Genomic DNA, 23,807 nt, shown 5'->3' on the forward strand with positions numbered 1-23,807 from the left:
AGATAAGGTCACACAAGATCACTGTGGGCAAGGTTCTCCCACCTGAGCTCACAGTCTGGTTCCCTCTGCCGTGTCAATGAGTCGGCCCATTGTGCGAGGTTTGTCAGCAGGCTTTCTCCGACGGAACGTTAAGACCTCACCGGTCAGCAACACGCAGCCTTTCTGCAGGCAGCTCTTTTATGACATATTGAGCAACAGTATTTAGTGTGGTAAGAAGGGAACCAACAGTGCTCTGATTTTTTTTTTATTTTCCGATATGCATTTATACGCATACATTAAAGCAAATTACCAAACAAATATACAAATACCATATGCCATTCTGCAATTGTATCTGGCACTAGTGTTAAAAATCTGGATTTAGACATTTTGGTGATTAATGAGAAACGGGGAAGAAGAATAACCAAAATGGCCGCCGCATCATTCACAAGAATTCTCAAACTGCATCGGATTCAACCTGATGGCAGGTGGGCTGCTGAGAGGCAGCCTCCCCTCAGTCTGACCCATCCACCAAGTGACTGTCCAGCAGGGGGAGAGAGAGCCATTCAGCCGGCTCTCCCCATGTTAGAACGCATGAGACAGTGCAGGTGTCTTCAGCCGCTGGCGGGCGTTGGCTGATTCTGAGCTGTGTGAGTAATAGCCGTGTACATGAGTATGATCCCGGGTTGTGACCCCTCCCTGCTGTGGTGACGCACTGTGTCTACAGGTGACAGACGAGTGGTATAAGATCTAACAAGAGCCTGAGTGCTGTCTTTGGTAGGCAATTGAGAAGTCTTCATTTACCAAGAGTCTCAGTCTGCTGTGGGTAGATGCATGAGCCCGTGCCCCGCTCTGCGATCGAGACGAGCTTGAAGACACAGTGGAGAGAGAAAGAGAGAGAGAGAGACGCAAACAGAACAGCTTCTTAAAGGCACCATGAGTAAACAAAAAGATCAAAGTCCTCTCCTGCTCAGTGAAACCACCGGCCTTCAACAGGACCAAACATTTCCTTTCGACAATGTCACAGAATTGACCAATAATAAGGACTTTCAGAGTAATCTCCACAGCCACGGCCTTCCAGAGACCAGTTCTCACCCTCCCTCCCCCACGATTGGTAAAATATCTCAGCACCCACGCCCTCTGAAGGCTTTGAGGCTACGACTCCAAACTCAGTGGTTGCTGCGGAGCATCGCCTCCCCACTGAGAGGCCACAATATAGTCTACATGCTTATCAAAAAAACAATCCAGTTCAGTGCCAAAATCGTTTGGGGGCTCTAAAAAAATAATATAGGGTTTCAATGGGAAAGCAATAGTAAATACAGAAGGGTGGTTCTTCTGTGAGGAGCGGTTGGAGGTGAAAAGACGGGATATGTACTAAAAACTGGCTGGTCCCTGTTAACCTTTGCCTCTGGAAAACATGGATGTGCCAGCAGGGCGGCGCAGCCACGTTCAAGAGCCAAAATGAAACCCAAGTGGCACAGTGGTTTGATCTCAGCCTGCAGGGATGGTCAGCAGCAACACACTACCGCAAAGCTGGACCTCTCATGGAGGAGCTGTAAGTGGTGGAAGTCCTGTGCAGCACTTGAGGTTGAGGGTGTCAGATGTCTGTCTGTATACAGGAGTTCTTCAGCTGCTGCTGGCTGTGGGGGGCCTGGGCCGCTTGGTGGTCAGTGTTGTTGTTGGATTCCTTCAGCAGCTGGCCAGTGTAGCTGTGAGAGTCCAGCTCAGCGGGGCACACCAGGTTGACATTCTCCTCAGTGATGAAGCAGAGGGGGGAGAGCTCTGCTCCCAGGCCCAGGGAGGAGGTGGGGGAGTGTGGGGTGACCAGGGCTCCTTGTCCCTGTGGAGAGGAGGAGGACGCCGGGCAGGTCTCCAGCCGGTCGTTCTCCACTTCGGGTAAGGGGCTGACGGTGGCGAAGCGCGTGTGGTAGTCGCCTCCACCTGACCCATGGCTGCAGGACGTCTTCATGCTCTCCAGGTCGGAGCCGCTGAACTCGGAGAAGTGGCTGGAGTGGGAGTCGGCCACTGACGGCAGGCTGCCGCTCAGAGACGGAGAGTCGAACTCAGAGGAGTTGGTGCTGCGCTGCTCCAACAGCTGGGCGTCCATGTCCTCGCGGGTCTCATTGATCTTGGTGCCGGCACTGCCCTTCTTGCGAAGTTTTCCTTTGCTCTTCTTCCCTCCTGAGCTGGAGGAGGAGGAGCAGGAGGCCTCTTTGGCCCACTTGGCGGACGCTCCTTTTCCCTCAGAGGAGGCGCAGCCATTGGCGGAGCAAGTCCAGCCACAGCGTCCCGCATGGCCGCCGCTGTCATCAACGCTGCTGCTGCCGCTGTGATGCCGCAGTTTACAGGGTTTGGATTCGATGTCAACCTGGACCTCCACACTGTTGCCATCTCTGTGAAGAAGTGGGGAGCGGATGAGACTTTGGTTTGACAGTCAAGACTGAAGACTGAGTCTTGGCTAAGGGTTTGTGCGAGCAGAAGGGTCTATAGCACCTCGCTGCCATTTTACTAAACTAGTAGAAGAAAAAGAAGTTTTTAACTTTCTGAGTGTCATTTATGCCTTTCTCATGCCATTCTCAATACTTGATTTTATGATGAGAGCCAATCCGAGCAGCAGCATACATCTAAAACACCAGGAGAGCTTGTGAAATGCTCCCCACAGGATCCCACGTTGGGTTGTGAAAAACAACAAAGGACTGGGGCTTGTCGAAGACAACTGTAATAGGATGATGTTTAGGAGTCTGCACAGTGTTTTCACGGTGCTGCATCACTGGAGGAAGAAGAGCCTTCTGAAGCTACCATCATGGAATAGGTGCAGACATGGCCTGCATGCCTTGTGTCTGTAGACACCTTTGAGACGTTACACACTTGTACTTGCGCTACAGTTGGGGTGTAGCCGGCCCGACGTACCTGTCTGAAGGCATGTGCGCGTTAAGAATGGAACCAGCCATTGCTTTGGTGCTAGCGTTGTCACTGATTGTACCGAGGCTGACGGTGCCGGACTCCCCACTCAGGCTGCAGCGGTCCTTCTGCACGTCCGCCTGCACTTCCATCCTGAAAACACACACCAGGAAGAATAAATAGCTGTCGTGCGAAGACATTAATCCCACACAATCTGCTCCCGCACATGCACCTGCTTAGGTAATTGACCATGGCGCTGCCGGACAGGCTGCCGGTGATACTGGCTCCGGCCAAGGCCATGGTTGAGGCGGTCTCGCTCAGGTTGTCCCTGATGGCTCCCAGTCGGTCCATTTGGCTGCCGCTGGCACTCAGGCTGCCAGTCAGTCCCCCGACACTGCCTTCCCCTATACTTGGGTTGTTCCTTGTATCTGCCACCGATGTGGTATCTAGAGAAATCACAAATGAAATACAAATGAAGTTGACTGATAGAAGTCATTCATTTTTTATTACAACATATAGAAATTTGAACAGCATGCACCGTACAGCTCCTCGTGCGCCAGTGTATACTATCTATGCGGCTACTAGGGATGGGCGATAACTCATCGTACACGACATACCGCCAAACACAATCTCCACGATGACAATTCCGCATCTCATGATAAATTCGATAAACACGCGGCTCACTCGCTGCTTTGGACTTGCACACGTGAACATGACAAGACCGTGACAGCGCACCACGCTCTCCAGCTCCGCAGCGTTCGAATATTTCTTCAATGGCATCTAGGACATGTGTCCAGACTGGTCCATAGTTCAAGTCAACTGTTAAGAGACATGAGATACAGCAGACAGACGGCTCAATTTAACCCCTAAATAAAACTGGCACAGCAGTCTGTCAGACTCCAGCAGGTTCTACCAGAGACGTGAAACATTGAATTTCTCATCTCTACACTTAGTTAACTATTATAGTTCAACATAAACCAATAATGATGTTGGAGACCAGCTCCACTGATAAGTTTCATCATAAAACAGTTTCAAGAGAGACTGTAGTGGCCAACACAACAAATTACAACACTTATGGCTATAGCGTTTTTTGCCCATATCACCCATCCCTAGCGGTTACTACTGAGGGATTTAAAAAATAGTATGCTACTTCAAAAGCAGTAAAAGTAAAATCAGTCACTATCTGCCTTGAATCCATACCACCTCACAAACGTGTAACAAAACCTCCCTGCGTGTCACACTCAAAATCAAATTAACAGTCACTCGCAGCTGAAGACTCACTTCCTTGTCAATCTTCAGAAATGATGTAAAAATGAGTACTACTCATGAAAAGAATTTGAACTACAAAAAACAAGAAAATAAAGGCCTAAAAATATGTAAAAGCTATACCTAAAATTAGTAAGGAATCATGAAAAAAGAGCTATGACCTCATGCATAAATATAAGCTAAGAGCTGCACACTGCGGCCAAAAATGCTTACCTGTGGCAGCAGCCCCACTACCAACGTTCATGTCGTTCTCATCATCGAACTCTATCCTGACGCCTTTGCCATTTCCTGCTGAGACCCCACAGCCTCCGCTACGGCACAACGAGATGGGTACCACGCCATAGACGTAGGCCAACATGATGGGGACCCCGATGCCTTGGAGAAACAAAATGACTTTGAAACTCCAATTCATAATACAACAAACAAACATCAATCTAATAGTACAACAAAATAATGTATCAGATATCAGTTTTGCTTCTCAAGTGACCAATCTTTTTGTACATAATAGGCATAAAAATACCTCAAAAGCTCATGTTGTAACTTCTTAAAAATGCCTCAATAAATATTGGCTTATTGCATGCTCTTATGCAAGAGCTTTTGAAAAGGACAAGGCACTGAATGTTCAAACAAATAAGACGAGATGAGCCAAGTCAAATACTTATATGTCAATAAAGCAAAGAGACTGACCGACTGTGACGGCAGCAACCACTGGAGACACGATGACTGACAGTGTCACGCCACCAGCAATCACCAGGTTTCTTTTGTGGTTCGAGATATCTTTGCCCTCATAGCGGTTATGGATCTGGCAATGAGAACACAGCATTTTATGAGAAAGACCCAGAATATCTTCAGTTGATGGCACAAAAAAAAGAGTAGTGTGAGAAGGACACCTGTTTTTGAAATTTTATTAAACATCCCATAAATATTCTTCCAGCCCCACATACAGTACATCAAATGATGTCAATTGAGTAACTTTCCTGGTTGTATATCGCAGTTTATATTCAAGTATTCTTCATCAGCAGAAATGAGCCACAGTCAAACAGAGAATGTAGAATGCAGTTTCACACCATGTTGTCATGTGATCCCACTAGTTGGCTTGTCCAGGGAAAAAAAAAACCTCTGACTTCCTGGACAGCTGAGGCGGGGATTTCTGGAAAGCTTAGCTACTTTCAAGTTAATTATTGTGCTTGATTTCTTGAAGACAGAATAAGACTGTTGTATGACAACAGTCTCTTTACATTGTTGCACTCACAAGTCATAAAAAGGTGATAGAGAAGAGCAAAGTTTTAATTTACTAGTGAGATTTGGTGCAGATTAATATAAAAACTAGAAACTTATTAGCCTGCATTCTAGGTCACAGATCAGAACAACTCATGAATAAATAGCTGTCCTGACTCGCTCTAGTTCTTGTCGTACAGCGAAAGTGAAAGAGCAATTCTCACCTTTCTCCCCACATACACGGGTATGCCAATGATCATGGCCGGAATGGCGATGCCTGCAATGAGTGCAATACCAACTGGGGCTCCCACAAGAGTTCCCAGTTGCCACAGAATCTTCTTCTTCCGACTCCACGGCTTCTTTCCCCAAAATGTACAGCCCGATGGACTGATGGGGACAAAGAGAGAATACACATTCACACCAGCACTGCCATCTCTGAACAAGATAGAATTCTTTCATAAAATAAAATCAATTCTAGCTCAGATTAAACAGGTACACCAAGAGCCAGTCAAACGTCCCAATGATGGAGATGAATCTCTCGCTCTGGCTACGCAACAATGCTCTAAACACCCATTTTTGGATCTCAGCCTGGAAATTATCCTACACACGGAGAACAGATTAAATGATACTGATTCAGTTTTTGAACTAAGTTTGTTTTTCAATAAGATACCGTCTCATTTCCTCAGTCAGTTGTCATGCAACTGAGAAGACAAAGTTGTACAACCAACACTTCTATGCAATTTGAAACCCCTTTCAAGAGTTTTAGCACACGAAGGACAGAATCGATTCTATGCATTTGCAACACCAGCTTACCAACTACAACTATGGAATAATATGACACATACTAACCTTAGGTAGTGCAAGTCTGAGATCTCCTTCATGCAGAGCCAACAGAACTCACAGCCACAGACAGCACAGGTCATGTGATTACAGCTCCCATCATTCATTTTAATGATGTAAGCCGCACAGCGTGGACAGGGTTTGATGTCATCAGCTGCGGATAGAAGCATGACGGATGGTATTGATCCAAAGAAAATTGCAAAAGGTGGCACAGAGTGTGCCAAATTCAATTTGGAAACATTCTAACATATTGTGGTTCCTTCAATTTCATTTAATGCGGTTCAAAAGTAGAATATGGTAACACTAACTGACAACAACTAATGATAAAGTCACTAAATATTGACTGATTTGGAATTTTCACCATAATTTATGAATTCCCTGTAATGTTGTACATGGGCAACTTTCAACATGGAACAGCATTATATTCTAAAAACAAATTACTATACAACATCTTGTCTTTTCAATATGTTTTAAGGGCCAGACGAGTCAATAACCTTGGGTCACAACTAGCCTTGCCCTTCCAGGAGCCACACTTTGATAGGCGCTTACAATATTTGCAATGCATGCTTGGTGATCTTGAAATTGCCACTTTAAAATGAGCACAACTGCGTCAGCAGACCTGCAGCTCCACTCTCTTGGCTGTAGCTGAGGGACGAAGAACGGACAGTCCGCAGTCGAAGACTCTGGGCTCTCTGCTGCCGCGCAGCGTCGCAGGTCTGGTTGGGATGCCATAGCTGCTTACAGTGATAGCAAAACTCGGTGCCGCAGCCCTCTCTCCCGCATGTAATCTTGGGACAGCTGGCACAGCCAAAGGCAATCACGGCATACCTAGAATGAGTTAATATTTAATTAGTCAATGTGATATCACAAAGGCTGTGTGTGTATTCAGATGATTGAATAACCAGGATTCACCACAAACAACAAGACACAAGGAATAATTCAAGAAATTATATGTACTCATTGAAAACAGGATTGTTTAAAGGGCTTTAGAGACATGGAAAAAGTGCACTGTAATGATGTGTTCAGTGTTATACAAGAGTAAAAGTGTCGACACAGCCGAAAGACACAATGAGGTGATATTCAACCGAGTTCACTTGTGGAGATATTTAATGACACGAAATATGGACTGAACTTTTGATAACATTTTGACAGTTTACCTTGAGAATGAGAGAATAGAATAGTAGTCAGAGGAGCTGGTCACTAGTTGCCTCATTTGTCAAGCTGACATTGCAATTCATTTTCTTTGCGATATATATTGGAATATTAACACAAACTAACAAGAATTGAGGAGTGAGAAATGGAAAGAATTTGGTTGATTCGTTCAAGTTGATCTCAAAAAAGCAACAAATTGGCAAGTAGATAAAAATGATGACAATATGGGAAATAAGAACAAATAATAATGACCGTGTAATTCAGCATAATATGTATAATGCCCAACTCGTAGTGTCATCTCACTGGTTTACATTAAATTGTAATGTAATTTTGTCGAATATGATCCAAATTCGCAGATTCTCGAACCTTTTGCACCCATAACAATTATTTTGCTGTGTGTTCACACAGCCCTTTCAGAATGAGAGCAATATAGCTTAACAGGGCGACAAGCCCTGAATGAATAAATGAATGTTGTGGTTGTGAAAGTTTGTGAAAACCATCACAGCTGATACAACTGCATGCTTATCTTGCATAAATATATGGAAAAAGATGGAGACACAGGGCTGTACACACAATGGCTTGTAGTAAGGGAAAGAATCATAGATGTTTACAGCTTTGTTTTCTACAAAGCCAGTAGTTAGCTGTCAGTCGGTGACATGGTGTGTCGGGAGGGGCAGGGTTAAGGGTTCTGGGCGGGGTTTTGGACGCCCTGTTTCAAAATCCTAGCTAAAAGTCTGGTGCTGGCAGAATGAGTTCCTTTTTTGTCACTGCAGAAAAGGCATCCTGAGTTATCTGTTCCTTACTATATATCGCGCTCTGTGACGGAGACTCACGTGGCCAAAATCATTTGACACACTTACTTCCGGTTGTGGCAATAACAGTGAGGAGATCAACTATAAGAATAGGAGAGCCAAAAGACTTCCATATTTCTGATTTTCTTTTGGACTAACTCAAACCTCACAGAATGTTTCCCCCGCTCTTCCCTCACTGGGTGCCGCGTGAGTTAAGGGGGTAGGTGCTGCCTGCTCAGTGGCTCGCAAAGGCAAACCTCTGCAGAGAAAATAGATTTCTCAGTGATACTTCAGTGAAGCGAAATAAAAGTTGAAAAGTCAAGAAAAAAGAAGGACGATAAAGCACTGTCCTTCGATGTCACCATTGCTCACGCGCACCATATCGCGATGACGAGGCTTTAAGTGAGTTTCAGGGCCTCAGTAAAAAATTACCATTCTGTGTTGACGACTACTTGAGGCAACAAGGAGAATTAGAATTACTTATTGAATATACAACAAATCAGATCAGGATTATTAGTATTACTTATTAATCCCCAGGAGGAAATTGCGTTTTGCTGCATGGTACAGCAACAGTTTTAAGTGTGAAGGTTACATGACTTTATATACATAAATAAAACTATAAGCAGATATTGGACGAGGAAACATTCTCAGGAATTGCTTGTATATTCTGATGACAAGCAAAGAGTTTTGCCATAAATCACTTGTCTATGCTACATACGACACCTAATATGCAAACAGAACATTCCCCGTCTACAAACATAGCACTTCTCTGTGTTTCTGTATCCTAGTCATTATTAACATACCCTTGGGCAGAAGTTGACATATCCCCTCAACTTTTGTGGTGAGAAAAACATGTTAAAATTCTATGATTTCCTTCTAAAACAAGTAATGGGTAGAAAATTTGGTACCTTGAGTTGGACAAGACATGAGAGATACATACAAAGGACTGGTCAAAGTAAATGATGCTTTAGAATGTAGAAGGAATATATTATGTTCATAACAGTTCAAGCCAACACCCAGTAAAAAGAGAGAAAAGGACACTGTATTTTTCACGTGTTATCATCATTCAACTGCAACAAATTATTGATCTAATTTTGTTTTTGAGATTTACAGTAACTCTATTACTCAAGATATTGGTGAACAGGGCCTAGGCTCATGCAGTCTGTACAAGACTACGGCAAATCAGGCTTATCTCTCACACTCGCACATTTCCAGGGAATTCATTTGTAAACACTAAGCGCTGCAGCCCAAAAACTGGGGCCAAATTAAGTGAGAGTGGCAGGTCAATCTGTGTTTACTGGTGTAGATACAATGGCATACTCTGTCATCTCTATGACTACTCACTAAATCACAGTGCAAGATGAGGAGCCCAGTGCTGCGGGAGACACTCCATCCCTGAGAGTCACTCTTTAATTTAGTGCACATGATAATGGACGTTTCGGGAACGCTTTTAGCAGAAAAAATCTAGAAAGACACATCATAATAACTATGGGACATGTCAGGACTAAGGTCACGCTTCCTGGCCAGACATATGACGAGGGTACCTGGCTGAGGACAGGTGCTGGTTGGAGAGAGATTTACAACTCATGACTAAATGCAAACGTTTCATTGTCATCAATTTAATAAATAAATATATCCTCCATTGCTCCCTTGTCTGACCACTTCTTCATTGGCTACATTCCATACCTGTTGAGAGGTGAAGGGTAATCGGGGGCGCTCCCCTACAGTTTCAAAAAATGCTGATTAGGTTAGTTGTGAGTTGTAAGGGCAACTTTGCTGAGGATTCCCTTTGTAGCATTAGCCACCAAGCTACCCGATCCGACACTCATGACGTCAGTTACTGCAACTCAATTTTAGCTTTCTTATAACCAACTGAGCGACAGTGGACCCAATGCTAGCCAGAGGATGCCAGTCAGTCTTCATGTATTGAGTAGAAAAAAAAGGCATGTCGGATTATAAGGGTGGTCAATGTTACCTGTTAGGGTTGGACGATTATGATGAAAATGAGAATGGGGATTATTTTGATCCATATCATCATCACGATTATTCAACGACTTAAGATTTTGCTGTCATTGAACTTTCAAACTTTGAACAATGAAGTACAATAAAACAATATGTAAAAACAGTAATATTTCACTTTCATCATGTAGGTTTAAAGTTTCTCTCAAGAGACACCAATTGGTATGGTCGGATTTAGAGAACAGTGGCGACAGGAGACAATATTTCAAGATAAGCAGGCTCATGGCACTTTTCTGCGGTTGTGATGTTTTAAGTTGCGATTTCATATTCCAAGCCTATTTAGGCATTTTTCATGAGATCATAAGAGAAGAAGTCTCCTTTGATTATAAACATCCATATTTGAGCACTATCCCGGCATCTCTGCAGCATGATGAGTAACAAGGAGTGCTTGATTTTATCACCACGGTCTCAGGTTAAGCACGAGCGATTGTTATTATGCATTTATGCACCTCAAAATAATCACTAGTTTTCGAAACATCTCCAACAAGCAGCTATCACTGCTGTTGTGGCTCAGAATGCCAGATAGGCGTCTGCTCCTCTGAGGTTCTGACACAGAAAACCATGTCGCCATCGTACAGACGTCCGGGTCGGTAGCTAACAGTGGCTAATATTCGCGCCCCCCATGGTGTGTAAACAGAGGCTCGAACTTGACCACTGAGGGGCTCACTCTGCCTTCCAGAGTAGTTTCCCCACAGATGAATTTTCACTTGGTGTGGTGCAGCGTTTGGCTGCCTTGAGACACAATGTGAGAAGGTGGGGAGACAGGCGTTCATCTAAATCGTTTCACGTTTTCATAAACATCGGAAGACATAATGGTAATCCTGATAAAAATTTGATCGATTGACCAGCCCTACAGTAAACAGTAAATGCCACATTCAAAAGTCAAATAACTCCCTGTCAGAGAGACATAATGATCTCAAACTGCCATATGTTTCCTAGGCTTAAATACCCAACCCAGTCCGTGCATCTTAGCATAACATGTGGACTGTAATGGAGATCCTTGTGAGAAACTTTCACTTCACAATTTATAGTCATAGTGCACATACCATTTGTCAAATCATTTCCATATATGAATGAATCTCAATGAAAACACTTTTCTCACCCGCAGTCCGGTGCAGGACACCACCGGCAGTCAGGGTCCGCCACCAACCACCTCCTGAGCATGAACTCTTCATATTTCTCCATGAGCACCCGGTCACCCAGTATCATGCGAATATCATGTGGGTTGAAGCGCTCTGAACACTCCGGACAACTTATGTTGACGCGTGATTCTGAGATCTCTATGCGCAGGTACTGTCGCAGGCAATCGATGCAGGATCGGTGGTGGCAGGTCATAATGTCGGGGAAATTATCCTTAGAGTGGCGCAAAAGGCACAGTGGGCATTCCAGTAGCTCTGGTCCTGCTCCACCTCCCAGCTTAGAGGAGAACGAGGACAAGGAAGAAGATGGGCCCAAGGCAGTTGAGGTGGAGGCAGCAGTAGCAAAGGGGGTCCCAGCTCCAGGGGAGATGGAAGAATTCTTCTCATGACACATCTCAGAGTGGATACTTTCAATGCTCGCAATACCATCCACCCCAGCAAGCCCTCCGTGCCCTGGGTGCTGCAGTTCTCGAGATCTCTGGCGCCCTGATTTTGACTCCCTACCCCGTCGTCGAAAAAGAGAGGCCAAAGAGAGGCGTCTCTTTTTGGGTGCCTTCTTCACAGAAGGTAGGGAGATCGAGGACGCAGTGGACTGCAGGTCACGGTCGGAGCCCATTCCCCCACCACTACTACTGCCCAACTGCTGGTGCTTACGCAGGCTCATCTCTCCATCAGCAGTGGAGTGGTGTGCCAATGGCGAGCCAGAGCTCGGTAGCCTGTCTCTCACATGAGCAGGGAAATCTGGCAGCGGTATGGGGCTGGGGGAAGGGGTGAGATGGTGAATGGGGGATGGTGTAGGGGGTCCAGGGTGAGGGGACTGGGCTCCGGAGGGCCCGTCTGTGTTTAAGACATGGTGACTTCTCCTGATCAACCTCGTGGTCACATCTAATAGTCGGATTTTGGCGGAAATGTGGAAATCTTTTTCGGCGAAACTGGTGCAACAGAACCTGCAAAGAACAAAAGAAGAGAATTTGATTAGGAAATTATGACATTTATTGACCATTTCAACAATTATCGGTTGATATTCCACTGTGCAGCAGGGTGGGAGAAATGTTGCCCGCAGAGGGATTCACAAGAGTGCAATACTGCAATACAACAATCCACACAAGCCCATTCTTTCTCACATTGTGGAGGAGACAAGGTACCCATGTGGAACAGATGGCTGTGGTAAATGACATCGGTACATTCCATATGATTCCAAAACAAGAATTGGCCTATCCCTGATCCTGCTAAATTAAGAAAAACATTAAGATTGCAACTAACAATTATTTTAAGATTTGATCCATTGGTCGATTCACGGATTATTTTTTCTATGAATGAATCAGCAAAAAAAACATAATTTCCACCCTCTTATTCAATATCAATACTGGTAATAGACAAATGTGGATATGGACTTTACAAAGAGCACTACCAATTTGCATCTTAAAGTTCGTTGTGCTGCTAAAAGTCATAATTAAAAATTTTTAAATGACCCAACAGATTAAGACAAATAGCATATTAATGTATAATGTATGTTTGACATCTTCCAAATATAGAGTACAGAAAGATGTACATTTTTCTTGATGGGGATGTGAAAACGATAATTTATTTTAAAAAGGTAGATGCACTGAGGAAACTTTATTTTATTGATTTAAGATTTCATTTCAATGGATCGAGTCATGCGTTCATATAATCGAGTCAAGACAATATAATTGCAGTCTTTCACTGTGATGTCAGTTAGTTTGGACCCAAAATACATGCAGACTAGACATGGGGACAGTGGTTTGATGTATTCAGCGTTGCCATAACAAGTTCATACGAACATATTTTAAAGAATGAACTACTGTGATATTTGCCTAATGTAAATGTTCTTCCGCAGCTCTTCCACTTGTCAGCAAGCAGCCTGACATCACTGCAGGCATTTTACTGTCTTGATCGCAATATAAATGTCATTAAATCGGCAAAACATGTTGCAAACAATTTAAAAAATCAATTTGTATTTATTTCATTGATTTGTTGTTACAGTAGAAAATTAAGGGATTGATCCCTAAAGTCCAAGTCTAGACTGAGATCCTAAGCAAGTGGTCTTGAGACTGGTCACTAGGCCAAAACTGATCTTGAGTACTACAACACCATAGCATATACAAATATTGCCCAGGCTTGACTTGAAATGTCAAAAGAGAAACTGTAGCAGTCGTGTCATGTTTGTTCAGAAAACGTGCTGAAGAAATATAAAAAAAATCCTAATAAATAATAAATGGTTGTTACGCCGTTGTTAATTACTCATAACAGTACTCAGTATCGGCAAGTACTCAGTCTCAGTCGGCAAAAAAAGTGGTATCAGGACATTCCAACAATGCACCTTCCAAAGTACAGTACACTAAAAAGGGGTATGAAAAGAACATTGTAACTATTTCAGTGTAAACTCCAACTTATAAATGCTGCTGCAATGTCCCACTATGATCCTTAAAATAGACTGAGACATAGCCTGCATAGAGTGAAGGTCATGGTTGTACACAAGACTGTGTCCCAAGAAGTTGCTGAGCCCGTTTGACCTGCTCTAACACTGAGGTAGGTGACATGTCACCACACCATAAGCATGAAAGGATGTGTCTTCTCTTCTCTTCCACTTACCTTCTGTGGACAGCATACTATGGCTAGTGTTACAAAACATTTTCTCATGAAATCATTATTTCTGTGAGAAATTTCAATGAATGCGATTCCCAAACATTTGAAACTATAGCTCTGCTTGGCTGTCAATTATCAAGGTATTTGTGTACTTTGTTCTAATTATCAGTTAGTTGAGTAATCAAAGTCAAATAGAAAAAACACAGGGAGCATGTTTGAGGGTATCTACAAGTTAATTACAGTTAATTAATAATAATTTACAAAAAATTATGAGCCAAGTATACATTTTCATCCGGGACAAAAACAACTAAACACAGGAGCCTTGACAAGTGGTTTGGATCATCTGTTTCATGATATGCATATCCCATGCAGGTGAATCGGACCAGCTGATATGAAGGCTCTGGCTGGGTCGAACGAACAAAATGAAACACCAACGTCAGCAGGTTGGTCAGAAGCTGTGATCAGCAGGAATAGCATTCCACATTCACTGTGCCTATGCTAGTACACTGACACAATTCAGGCCAAAACGGCACCAACCAGAGGACACGAGCTCAAAAACAGGTAGTAAATGGGAAATGAAGATGATGTACAACCAGTAAGGCAAAACATATATCATTTTACTTTGAATAACTCCTTTATCATTGAATTCTCATTAAGTTAAGAGTGACAGATTGGTTTACAAAAATGCGACAATAGCTGCTCTTTGCATAAACTAGTAATTGGCTGTCACAGTGAGCCTTCGGACAAAAACTAATTTGTCAGTTCAGGGTCTCTGCCAGGATTTTTAGAAACTCTGGCAGAGCCCCCTCAATTACACCGGTCCCCCCCACACTGTGAAAACAGAACAAAAAGGGAATGCAGCAGATCATTAAGTGGACAGACAGAAGACAGACAAACAAGGAAGCAGGTGACAATAAAAACTAATGAGCAGTGAAAAGAGAAAAGCTACAACAACCAAAATAAGAAAGGCAGGTCAGGGTTTTCAAAAATCGGTCTTCAGACAGAAATGCTGATTGGTTCACCTCTAAATGGGCTAATCATCAGCATGAACTGAAATCATGGTTGAAGGTACAGTAAAAAAGATTTGTGTCAGCAGAGTCCCAGCGACACACTGTCACCTCGCTGGCCATTACTCACTACTTTTGTAAGATGAAGCGAGTTTAACAATTGAAGGAAAACTGGTAAACCTCAAAAACTTGAGCGATGTTACCATACTGCTACGAACCCCAAGACAAACACTTTTTAAAGAAAAAAAAGAAAAATGGCTCTAGCTCCATGTGCAGGTAAAGACCAATAGAAAAACAACATAGCATGGCTTTCTTCCGGGACAAAGTCCAACCAACATTCCAGAGGAAAAACTCCACTTGTGACCTCAGCTGATCTGGCTGCAGAAAGGAAAGCGAGCTTTCAGCTGGAAACATGCTGGGAGGAATGACATCCCATAGACATTCACTTTCAGGAAGAAATATCGAAACAAAAACAAAAAAAAAAACTTTTTGCCTGTGCAACATTTATGTAGATTAATTAACACTGTTTTACAGTAGGGGCGGGTGAAACAGCAAAAATATCCTACCACTTATTTTCTTATACAAATCACAATTTTTATTTTTTTTTCACGTTTTCTGGCCACCTGTCCTGCCAATACAGATTTTTTAAATAACTGACACAATACACCTGCAATATTTGAGACATGAAAACCAATATCCATGAATATAGCAGCATTTTTCTTTTAAAAATACAGGAAGTGAGTAAAATAATTTAGGGAACAAACTAGGGCTGCAACAATTAGTCAATGTCATCAATAATGTTGACAACAAAAATCTGTCTAGGTCAAATACGCGTCAATACATTCTGTTGCTGTTTGTATCACAGGCTCAGTTTATTATATCACGGGCTCAAGTGCTACCTTACTTGGTCCTCAACGGAAAAGGTATCTGGACATCTAATACCATGAGTTTGCTCATTGTAGCTTCGTGCTTCTCAACGCTCATCATAGCCAACAGCACGCTGGCGGTCTCGGCTCTTGCTAGCTTCAGTTTTGGCTTCACCAGCTAATAATTGCTATATGGCCAACAGGTGGTGAGTTCGAAGTGACAAATGAGATTAGTTGTGTTGGAAAACCTAACTGAGTTGACTGTGGTCCCACCGACGACTTCTTTCGGCTTTGCATGACTTACCCCTGACTCACACCAAAAGCGTTTTATGAGCAAAGCTGTGCGCTCTTTGAAATGGAGCAAACAACTTGCACCAAACGAGCCCAACTGCGGAGCCGGCAAACTGTGCTTTAGGTCAAGTTGCAGCTGAGATGATCGTTCATACAGGAAATCAGTCAAACAGTAGAACTTTGAACAAACTTCCAAAATAAAGCACAGTTCAAAGACTTTGGGTCATGTTAATCATGAGCGGCAAGCCTGCCTCCCTGCATTGAATGCGGACGACAGTCGTGGTCCTTAGACTTGGATCATCATCAAATCCATGATCAACGTGATTTCAACTTAGTTTGTTGAGCGTTTCACGTTGTCACAACCTATACTCAACTTGTGTCATTATCGCCGTTTGGAGAGTCAAGATGTGACGCCCCAGGCTGTAGCGTCACTCTCTCACACGGCCGCAGACACTCTGGCACACAATAGCCACTGTCTGTGATAGGATACACTATATTAGTCACTTCACTTGTCTTGGTCTCTTTAAATGCGTTATCAATAGCATTGCGTTGCAAATCTCACCTGTTTGACTGAACTGACTGCAAACCACTTCTAGCGTGAGTCGCTGCTCGTGGTGCAGCACCATGCAGAGCTGCCACAAGCTGCCTCGGTCTACATGTTGCGATCCTCTGCAACTGTGTTCAACGTCAACACATTAAGACTTGTTTCCTCCAGTCCTCTACCGGATCATGACCCTGGGAGCAGTATGACAGGGTTTTTATAGATAGATCAGCAATCCCTATTAACAACTATTAAAAACATGGGGAGACAACTACAGCATGGACATTTGAAAGAAGCCTCTCAAGCCAGGATAATGTGAGCATGTTTGGTGTACAGCGATACCACTCAAAGGTGTGTTGAGACATGCATCTTAACAATAAATGAATCCTTGCTTATGGTTCATATGTCACAGATATAATCTAGATAAATCCTATCCTATCAGTAATCTAAATTAAAACCTTAAAAAATGCAGACACAGCAATCAAGTCAAGGAGAGGCATACAGAAAATGGCGCACACGCCATAGTTGACTTAAAATGAGATGCGAAGACAGACAAATGCATATGCAAGGCATGTAGCAGCTGAACCAGTGTTGTCAGACGGTCACTTTTCGTCAAGCTGCATTCCTGGCCTGCCTGTCTCCACTGTAATGCTGCCTCTATGCACATTCTTTGGCTTCTATGAGGACACCAAGCAGTAACTGTGCTCTAGCTGCATTACTACAGACCCAGAGATACTCCTTGAACGGCAACCAATTCACGTGGGAAGAGGCACACAAACTCTCTCTCTTAAAGTGCTGACAGGAAAAGAAACAGGCATGTGGTCTGAAGACTGAATTAGCATCTCATTCTTTACATGACGCTGCACTGAAAATATAACACAGAGCAGAAAGACATGATTGACCTGCCTTGTGTTACAAATCTTACAACATCATGATAGTAGAAAAGGGGTTAACACGTGAATGTTTACAGGGGAGGCATTGTTGACTGTACAAAGAGAGACAAGGCGGGACCGAGAAAGGAAAAGTTTCCAGCCCAACAAAGCCAGTACAGTCTTAAACAGCCCACACCCCCGTTTCTCCCTCTCTGCAGTCAAGAAAGGAGGAAATGAAGTAAGCATCCTGACATTTCTACTCAGCTGAGAGTTCTGAAAATACAGGAAACTTGGGTAAAAGAAAAAGCCCCCAACATTTCCATTGGTAGTATGTGATCAATTTAGCTAGATGGAGGGGCACATGTTAAGCATACATTTGAAGATACTTTTTATCTGGTATCGGACCGATATCGGTGCATCCCTAATGTAAACATTGCTTATTTTTCCTTCACCAGAATGAAAATTAGAATGGTGCAGTAACTCAGAACTCAAAAGACAAGTTTATTGGTCCACTTTGCAGTATAGAAGAGCCTCACCACCGATTTACACTGTTTTCTACTGCTGTTACTACTTGTAAGTCTGTTTGTTTCACAAGGAGTTCTTTAAAATTAGGGATGCGCTGAATGGAAAATATGTTGCTAAAGCCAAATAAAATGTTAAGTGCCCGGCAGAATGCCGAATAATCCCGACTATACAATGTGGTAGTTTTTTACAATTTTTTCTAAAATGTTGTATTAATGGTCGAGAACATATTTGTAAAAGAAAGTTTATGTTTGGATTACTGAATATTTTTGACTTTTTTTTAAATGTCTCAAGGCTTTGCTTTTCATATAATAATAATTTAAAAACATAACACATAATAAGCTGATAATGTAAACGGAAGGCTTTAGATTGTTCAGTTGAAACTCATTGCAAACTGCAATTCTACTCTCGCACTCAAAAACTTTAAATGAACCAAAAACTTGAACACTGTATGCAGACTTTGGACCACACTTTGCACTCAGCACGTCAGCATGACGATGATCGGAAGCCGCTGTGCTTACTTGACACAGTGCACAACGAACAAATGATCAAATGAAGAGGAAATGTGCCATACATGGGTTGAATGAGCTGAGGCGGTCGGTGTCGTCACTGCTGAAAGTGGCGGATTGCGTTGCCAGATTTTTCTTGGCGCTTCCAAGATGGTGGACGGGGTTGCCATAATTTTTTCAACAAGAAGGCCATACTATGTTGGGAAATGATAGTTATCAAACCTGTTAGCGTGCTGTGTGTTTAGTCAGCCCGCAGAGTTCTCCAACAAATTTAAATAGTCTTTCACACTCAACATGTTTTATTTTTCGTTATGTTTGTCCAATTTTTTCAAATCTGACCAAGGACCTAAATTGGATATGTATCGTCATCAACAAGTAGCGCATATGCTGGCTTCGGTAGGACAACAACTCCAAAATCGTCAGATATTTACTCATGGTGTGACATCATTGTGTCCTAAATTGCACATGCGCGAAACATTAGGGGTGTTTAAAGTACACACAGACGGGTCGCATTTCATTAGAAATGTGAACAACCTCGCAAAAAAATTCACAAAAAACATCCAAATTGACGACTTAGCAGTATGAACGTAGCCTAGGTCTAATAATCAACCAGTCAACTGCGACAGGTGAGGCGGATGCACAAGGTACACACAGCATTAGCAAGTTTGACTACAATGCTGCATAAAATGAAGTTCAACCCACTTCAACAGCAGAATCAGGAAAGGAAACATTTTCATATCGCGACCAGGTTTGACAACTTGTGTGTGTTCTGCTCATAAGAGCAGAGACTCACTGACCTAGGTAGCAGCATGCTCTTGAAGGTTAAGGTGGGGAGTGTTTTATTGAGGGACGGAAACGCCTGTGTGACACAGATGTTTTTGGTAGAAACCAGAAGTTAGATAACAAACTGGTGTAGCCTAGTTGTCAAATCATAGCTCAGTTTTTTAATAATTGCCTTGTCACATAACAATTTATAAGTTAGATTTGAGCAACAGGTTAATATATTTCAAAATGTGAATTTAGCTGGAAGGAACTTTTAAACCATATATGCACTTTCAAAACACAAAGTTAACCACCTTCCGTCTTCTTTCCAAGAAAACACATCTTCCAATGTATGTTCCCATTCTGGATTTGGCACAAAACATATTGTTATGACCTTTGATCAAAGAGCCTGAAATGGCTGGTCAGCCCACTCGCACCTATCCGTACAGCTGTGCTTACCATTGTGCCACAGGGAGATGTCACATACATGTCAGGACAAGCACACAAAGGACATACAGTTCTGCAGGGTGGATGACCTTTCTTTGGAAGAACACAGGTGAACACCATGGTGGTAAGCTTTCACAGACAACCCAACAACAATGACTCTCAGCCCAGTGCCTCCTGTGTATAACATAAAGGTCGTAGTGACAGGGTATGACTGCAGGTCCAGTACTAGTAAAACTAAAAACAGAATGCAGTGACGGAAACTAACCGAGTAGAAAACTCAGTAATCATTTAGTATAATCAAAATGAGTAGCAAATGTGCGTACACAAATTTGTAGGCTTACAGCCCCCGACAAATTTCAGTTTTATAGCTCACCAAGGACTGGCTGACATATGACATCTGCCATTTCACTGCAAGGCTAACTACGAACAGATGCCACAACTAGAATGGTCATGTTAAACGTTCAAGGTGCTAAGCAGCTAGAAACATGGCTTTGTGCATGCATGTATGACAATTTAAGAGAAGAAGTGCCAAATATGCACAAATATATTGAACATGTTGTCTTTTCAAGTCTTGCATGAACTTAACCATCTCAAGACATCAATGTTGAAAAATAAATACTAAATTTGCTTTTAAAAAAATTCTTCAGTCTTTGTACTCTGAAAATGTGTCCAAAACAAATGTCAACAAAATATCAACTATGGGCATAAAAGATGTCGATGGGTAATTTATACTTGATGTTTGCATGCACTCAGAATTAAAATTAAGAGTCAAACATGTTGTCATGTTGCGTTTTACTGACACCAATTTCACAAAACTCGAACAATTTCAGCCTGAAACAACTTGATACTGTTTTAAAAGAGAAAAAACCTTCATGCTACCAAAGTCCAATCATACCTACTTGGTACACAGTATTTGTCAAGACATTAGACCATGTAAATATTGTGCATTCTGAAGAACTAAATACAAAATTTTTATTGTATTGTTATTTACCTCACAATACCTTAATTTAGTTGATTGTGGTTATGGTATCCTACTGTTTTAAGATTAGATGTGATTAGTGTTGATGACATACACGTGGACAATTTAAAATGTGGAAGGGGCATCTTGCAATTAAAGGTTCACCAAATATATTTTAAATAACACATTGTTAAAAGCATGTGACCAGTAATATGCTACAAGAAAAACGTTTCACTACATCTTGAAGACTATTATCTGAGAGTGGATGGTACATATGAAACTGGAACATGGTATTGCTCCTTGTGGCTTAGGTTTTAGATATTGACAATTGATTAGGTAAACAAGACTGACAACTGACAAGATAATAAAAGAAGAAATTTGCTACGTTAGAGATGAGTAAACAAGGCTTTGATCAAGAATTCTACCGAGTTATGTGTTGTATAAAGGAAATTATGACATCTCCGGTGAACAACCTCAAATACAAGAATTAGGGATCCTGCATAAACAGGCTAGAACAGATAACATCGACACCTACAACTTGTAATGTGCACTTTTCATAATTTGAAAATACGAAGAAAACATTAACTTAAAAGAATAAAATCTGTAGATTACAACAGAAACAAAAACAGTTCTGTCAACATATACAATCATAAGCATTAATAAACAGATGTAGTCGACATTATTAGTTAATATGAAACACTGGAACTTGTTCTTAGCTCCAACAAAAACAAAGCTTCTAAAATCCTAAGATAAAATGAATGTCATAGATATCCAATACAATTCGACAAAAATAGGTTGTGAAGGAATATAAGAGAATGTGTTGTCTTCCTTCTTTCAGATTAGTTATGATGGATTAGCAGGTTTAGCACAAAAAAAGAACGCTGCCGCCTTTTAAGGCAACAACTATGCATATTGAGTTAATAAACCATCATGTTATCACGTTTAAAGGAAATGACAATCGTGCGCACTGGGTTTTTACTTTTTTGGCTTCGACTTCTCAGTGGCGTAAATGCTAACTCGGCTTCACAGTCAGTTGGAATAAATTCCCTTAAACGTTGGAAATCATACAGACATAACATTCACAGAATATATCAAGGGCCATACTATATTGGGAAATGATAGTTATCAAACCTGTTAGCGTGCTGTGTGTTTAGTCAGCCCGAGTTAGCAGAAGCAGGCTAACAAGGTTAGCTGAAAATGATGAGAACATACCGTCTGTTGCGAGAAACACTTGTTCCAGAGACGACAAGAGGGGGCGAAATGAAGAATATCTTTCCAGGGAATGTGTAGTTTGAAGCCCGGGAGGACACTAAATCATGCCGTAAAGTACTTCTCTGACACAGTTGCTACAAATTTTCCTCATTCCACGGTCACACCTATCAGTTCCGATAGGGAGCAACGAACAACAGAGGAAACAGCTTTCAGCTAGCTGTTGTCGTTCTAGGTCGGAAATTCAAATAATGTCGCGAGACTTGGAGTGTTGGCTTCTCACGGCTCGTCATGACGTGAAACATACATAAGACACGCAGCGTAAATGCGCATTTTAAATCGGTTTACTCAACAGTAATAATCTGAACTTTTTATTACCAGAACATCATTGTGGATTAGCAGATAATAATAATAATAATAATAATAATAATAATAATAATAATAATAATAATAATAATAATAATAATAATAATACAGTTGAAATAAAATCCATCCATTAATAAGGGGGAAAATATCTCATACTGTCCTAAGCTCAACACTGTTATGACAGTAATGGTCATTTATGATGTTGAATGTTTGTCGTAATGATTAACTAAAAGAAAATACTGTGATATAATGTGGTTGTTTTGGTTGAGATGTGTTCTTGTCTGCAGTTTTGTTTTGGTTTTTTTTTTGTCATTTTATGTTGTTTGTTTAAATGTAAGTGTAATCAAAATGTATCAATATCAATATCAGACAAATCCAATCCATCATCAAGACAATTCAGATTCAAAACACTCATTGGCGACCATGTATATGCCCGATCGGAATGTGTTATACATATACATGATCCCACCGACCAGGTATCACATAACAGTGATGTGTCTATGCCTAAATGGAACCTAGCATCAGAAAGCAAATGACAGGATAGGCGAAGCTTCTCTTCATAATTCTTAATATAATACTATGAAAAAAAGCTTTCATGACTAAGAGTTTACAGGTTGACACTGTAGCAATGTGTCATAATGTCTATATTATTGAGGGGTTTACCTGCAGTGATGTCGAGATGATAGTTGTAGTAACTAGATCTCATTCACTCTTTCAAGCATGCAAACACATTGGATTCTGTCATCTCCAGATTGGACCGGTAACTCCATAAATACCAGATAGAAATAGATAGATGAAACAAGATAATATAATGTGTTTTAACTGCAGATCTGAAGCTTAAATTTTAGGGTATTTATATCTAAATTAGATGAATTGTGTAGGACTTTCAGCAGTTTGTAAACTGTGCCTTTCAAAGGCACCAAATGTAGTGGGACACGCGGCTGCTCCACTGATCTGCGGCCATCTGTGTGATGTTCCTTTATTATCGTCTTTACAAGGAACAGATAAAGGGTCTAGAGTTCATTTCATGTGTGGCCAAAGCCTAGCAGTGACTTCAGCAACACCAAAAGACACTGGACAGCACAGAAAACAACTTTGGTGGAGGGACCGGGGAATTCACTCTCTGGTGAAGACAGCCCCTTCAGAACAGCTAGCCAAGACCAAGACAGTACTTCAGGAAGTAGGTGTGTAGGTGTGTGTATGTTTAGGATTGTCAATCCTAGTAAGGCCCAATTTGGGAGAAAACACCTCCTTGTGACGACCTTATGCCATTGAGGCATCCTTTTGCTGGAACCCCCAAGGTTAAGCCTGAATTTGAGGATGAAGATTCCAAAACAAGAAGGTCATTATAATTAGGTTTAAGTTTGGTTCAGATTCCAACTTCAGGTTAGCCATCTGTTTCGGATGGTTAGGTTTAGGGTGTGAGGTTGGGGAAGGCATTATGTCAATGAGCGGAGTTACAAACACGTGCGTATGTCAAGGTCAGCAATCAAAAGAGTACACCAGAAAATGAAGACTTCACAGACCAGATGACCCAAAGCACATTGT

The 23,807-nt window shown here is 42.0% G+C and overlaps 1 protein-coding gene across 1 annotated transcript; it reads right to left on the reverse strand.

The window, feature by feature from the left end:
- Positions 1-205: 205 nt before the first annotated feature.
- Positions 206-22,123, reverse strand: LOC128767970 (E3 ubiquitin-protein ligase RNF19A-like). The gene is made up of 10 exons (XM_053880416.1): positions 21,897-22,123; positions 11,266-12,249; positions 6,821-7,029; positions 6,211-6,355; positions 5,586-5,748; positions 4,831-4,945; positions 4,357-4,518; positions 3,110-3,323; positions 2,887-3,030; positions 206-2,369 (listed from the first exon to the last, which is right to left on the reverse strand). Exons 2-10 carry the CDS (start codon positions 11,964-11,966, stop codon positions 1,574-1,576), a joined length of 2,649 nt encoding a protein of 882 aa, XP_053736391.1. The 5' UTR covers positions 11,967-12,249; positions 21,897-22,123; the 3' UTR covers positions 206-1,573.
- Between the last annotated feature and the right edge of the window lie 1,684 nt (positions 22,124-23,807).

Source organism: Synchiropus splendidus, chromosome 12 (assembly GCF_027744825.2).
Source record: "Synchiropus splendidus isolate RoL2022-P1 chromosome 12, RoL_Sspl_1.0, whole genome shotgun sequence".
NCBI classification, from domain to species: domain Eukaryota; kingdom Metazoa; phylum Chordata; class Actinopteri; order Syngnathiformes; family Callionymidae; genus Synchiropus; species Synchiropus splendidus.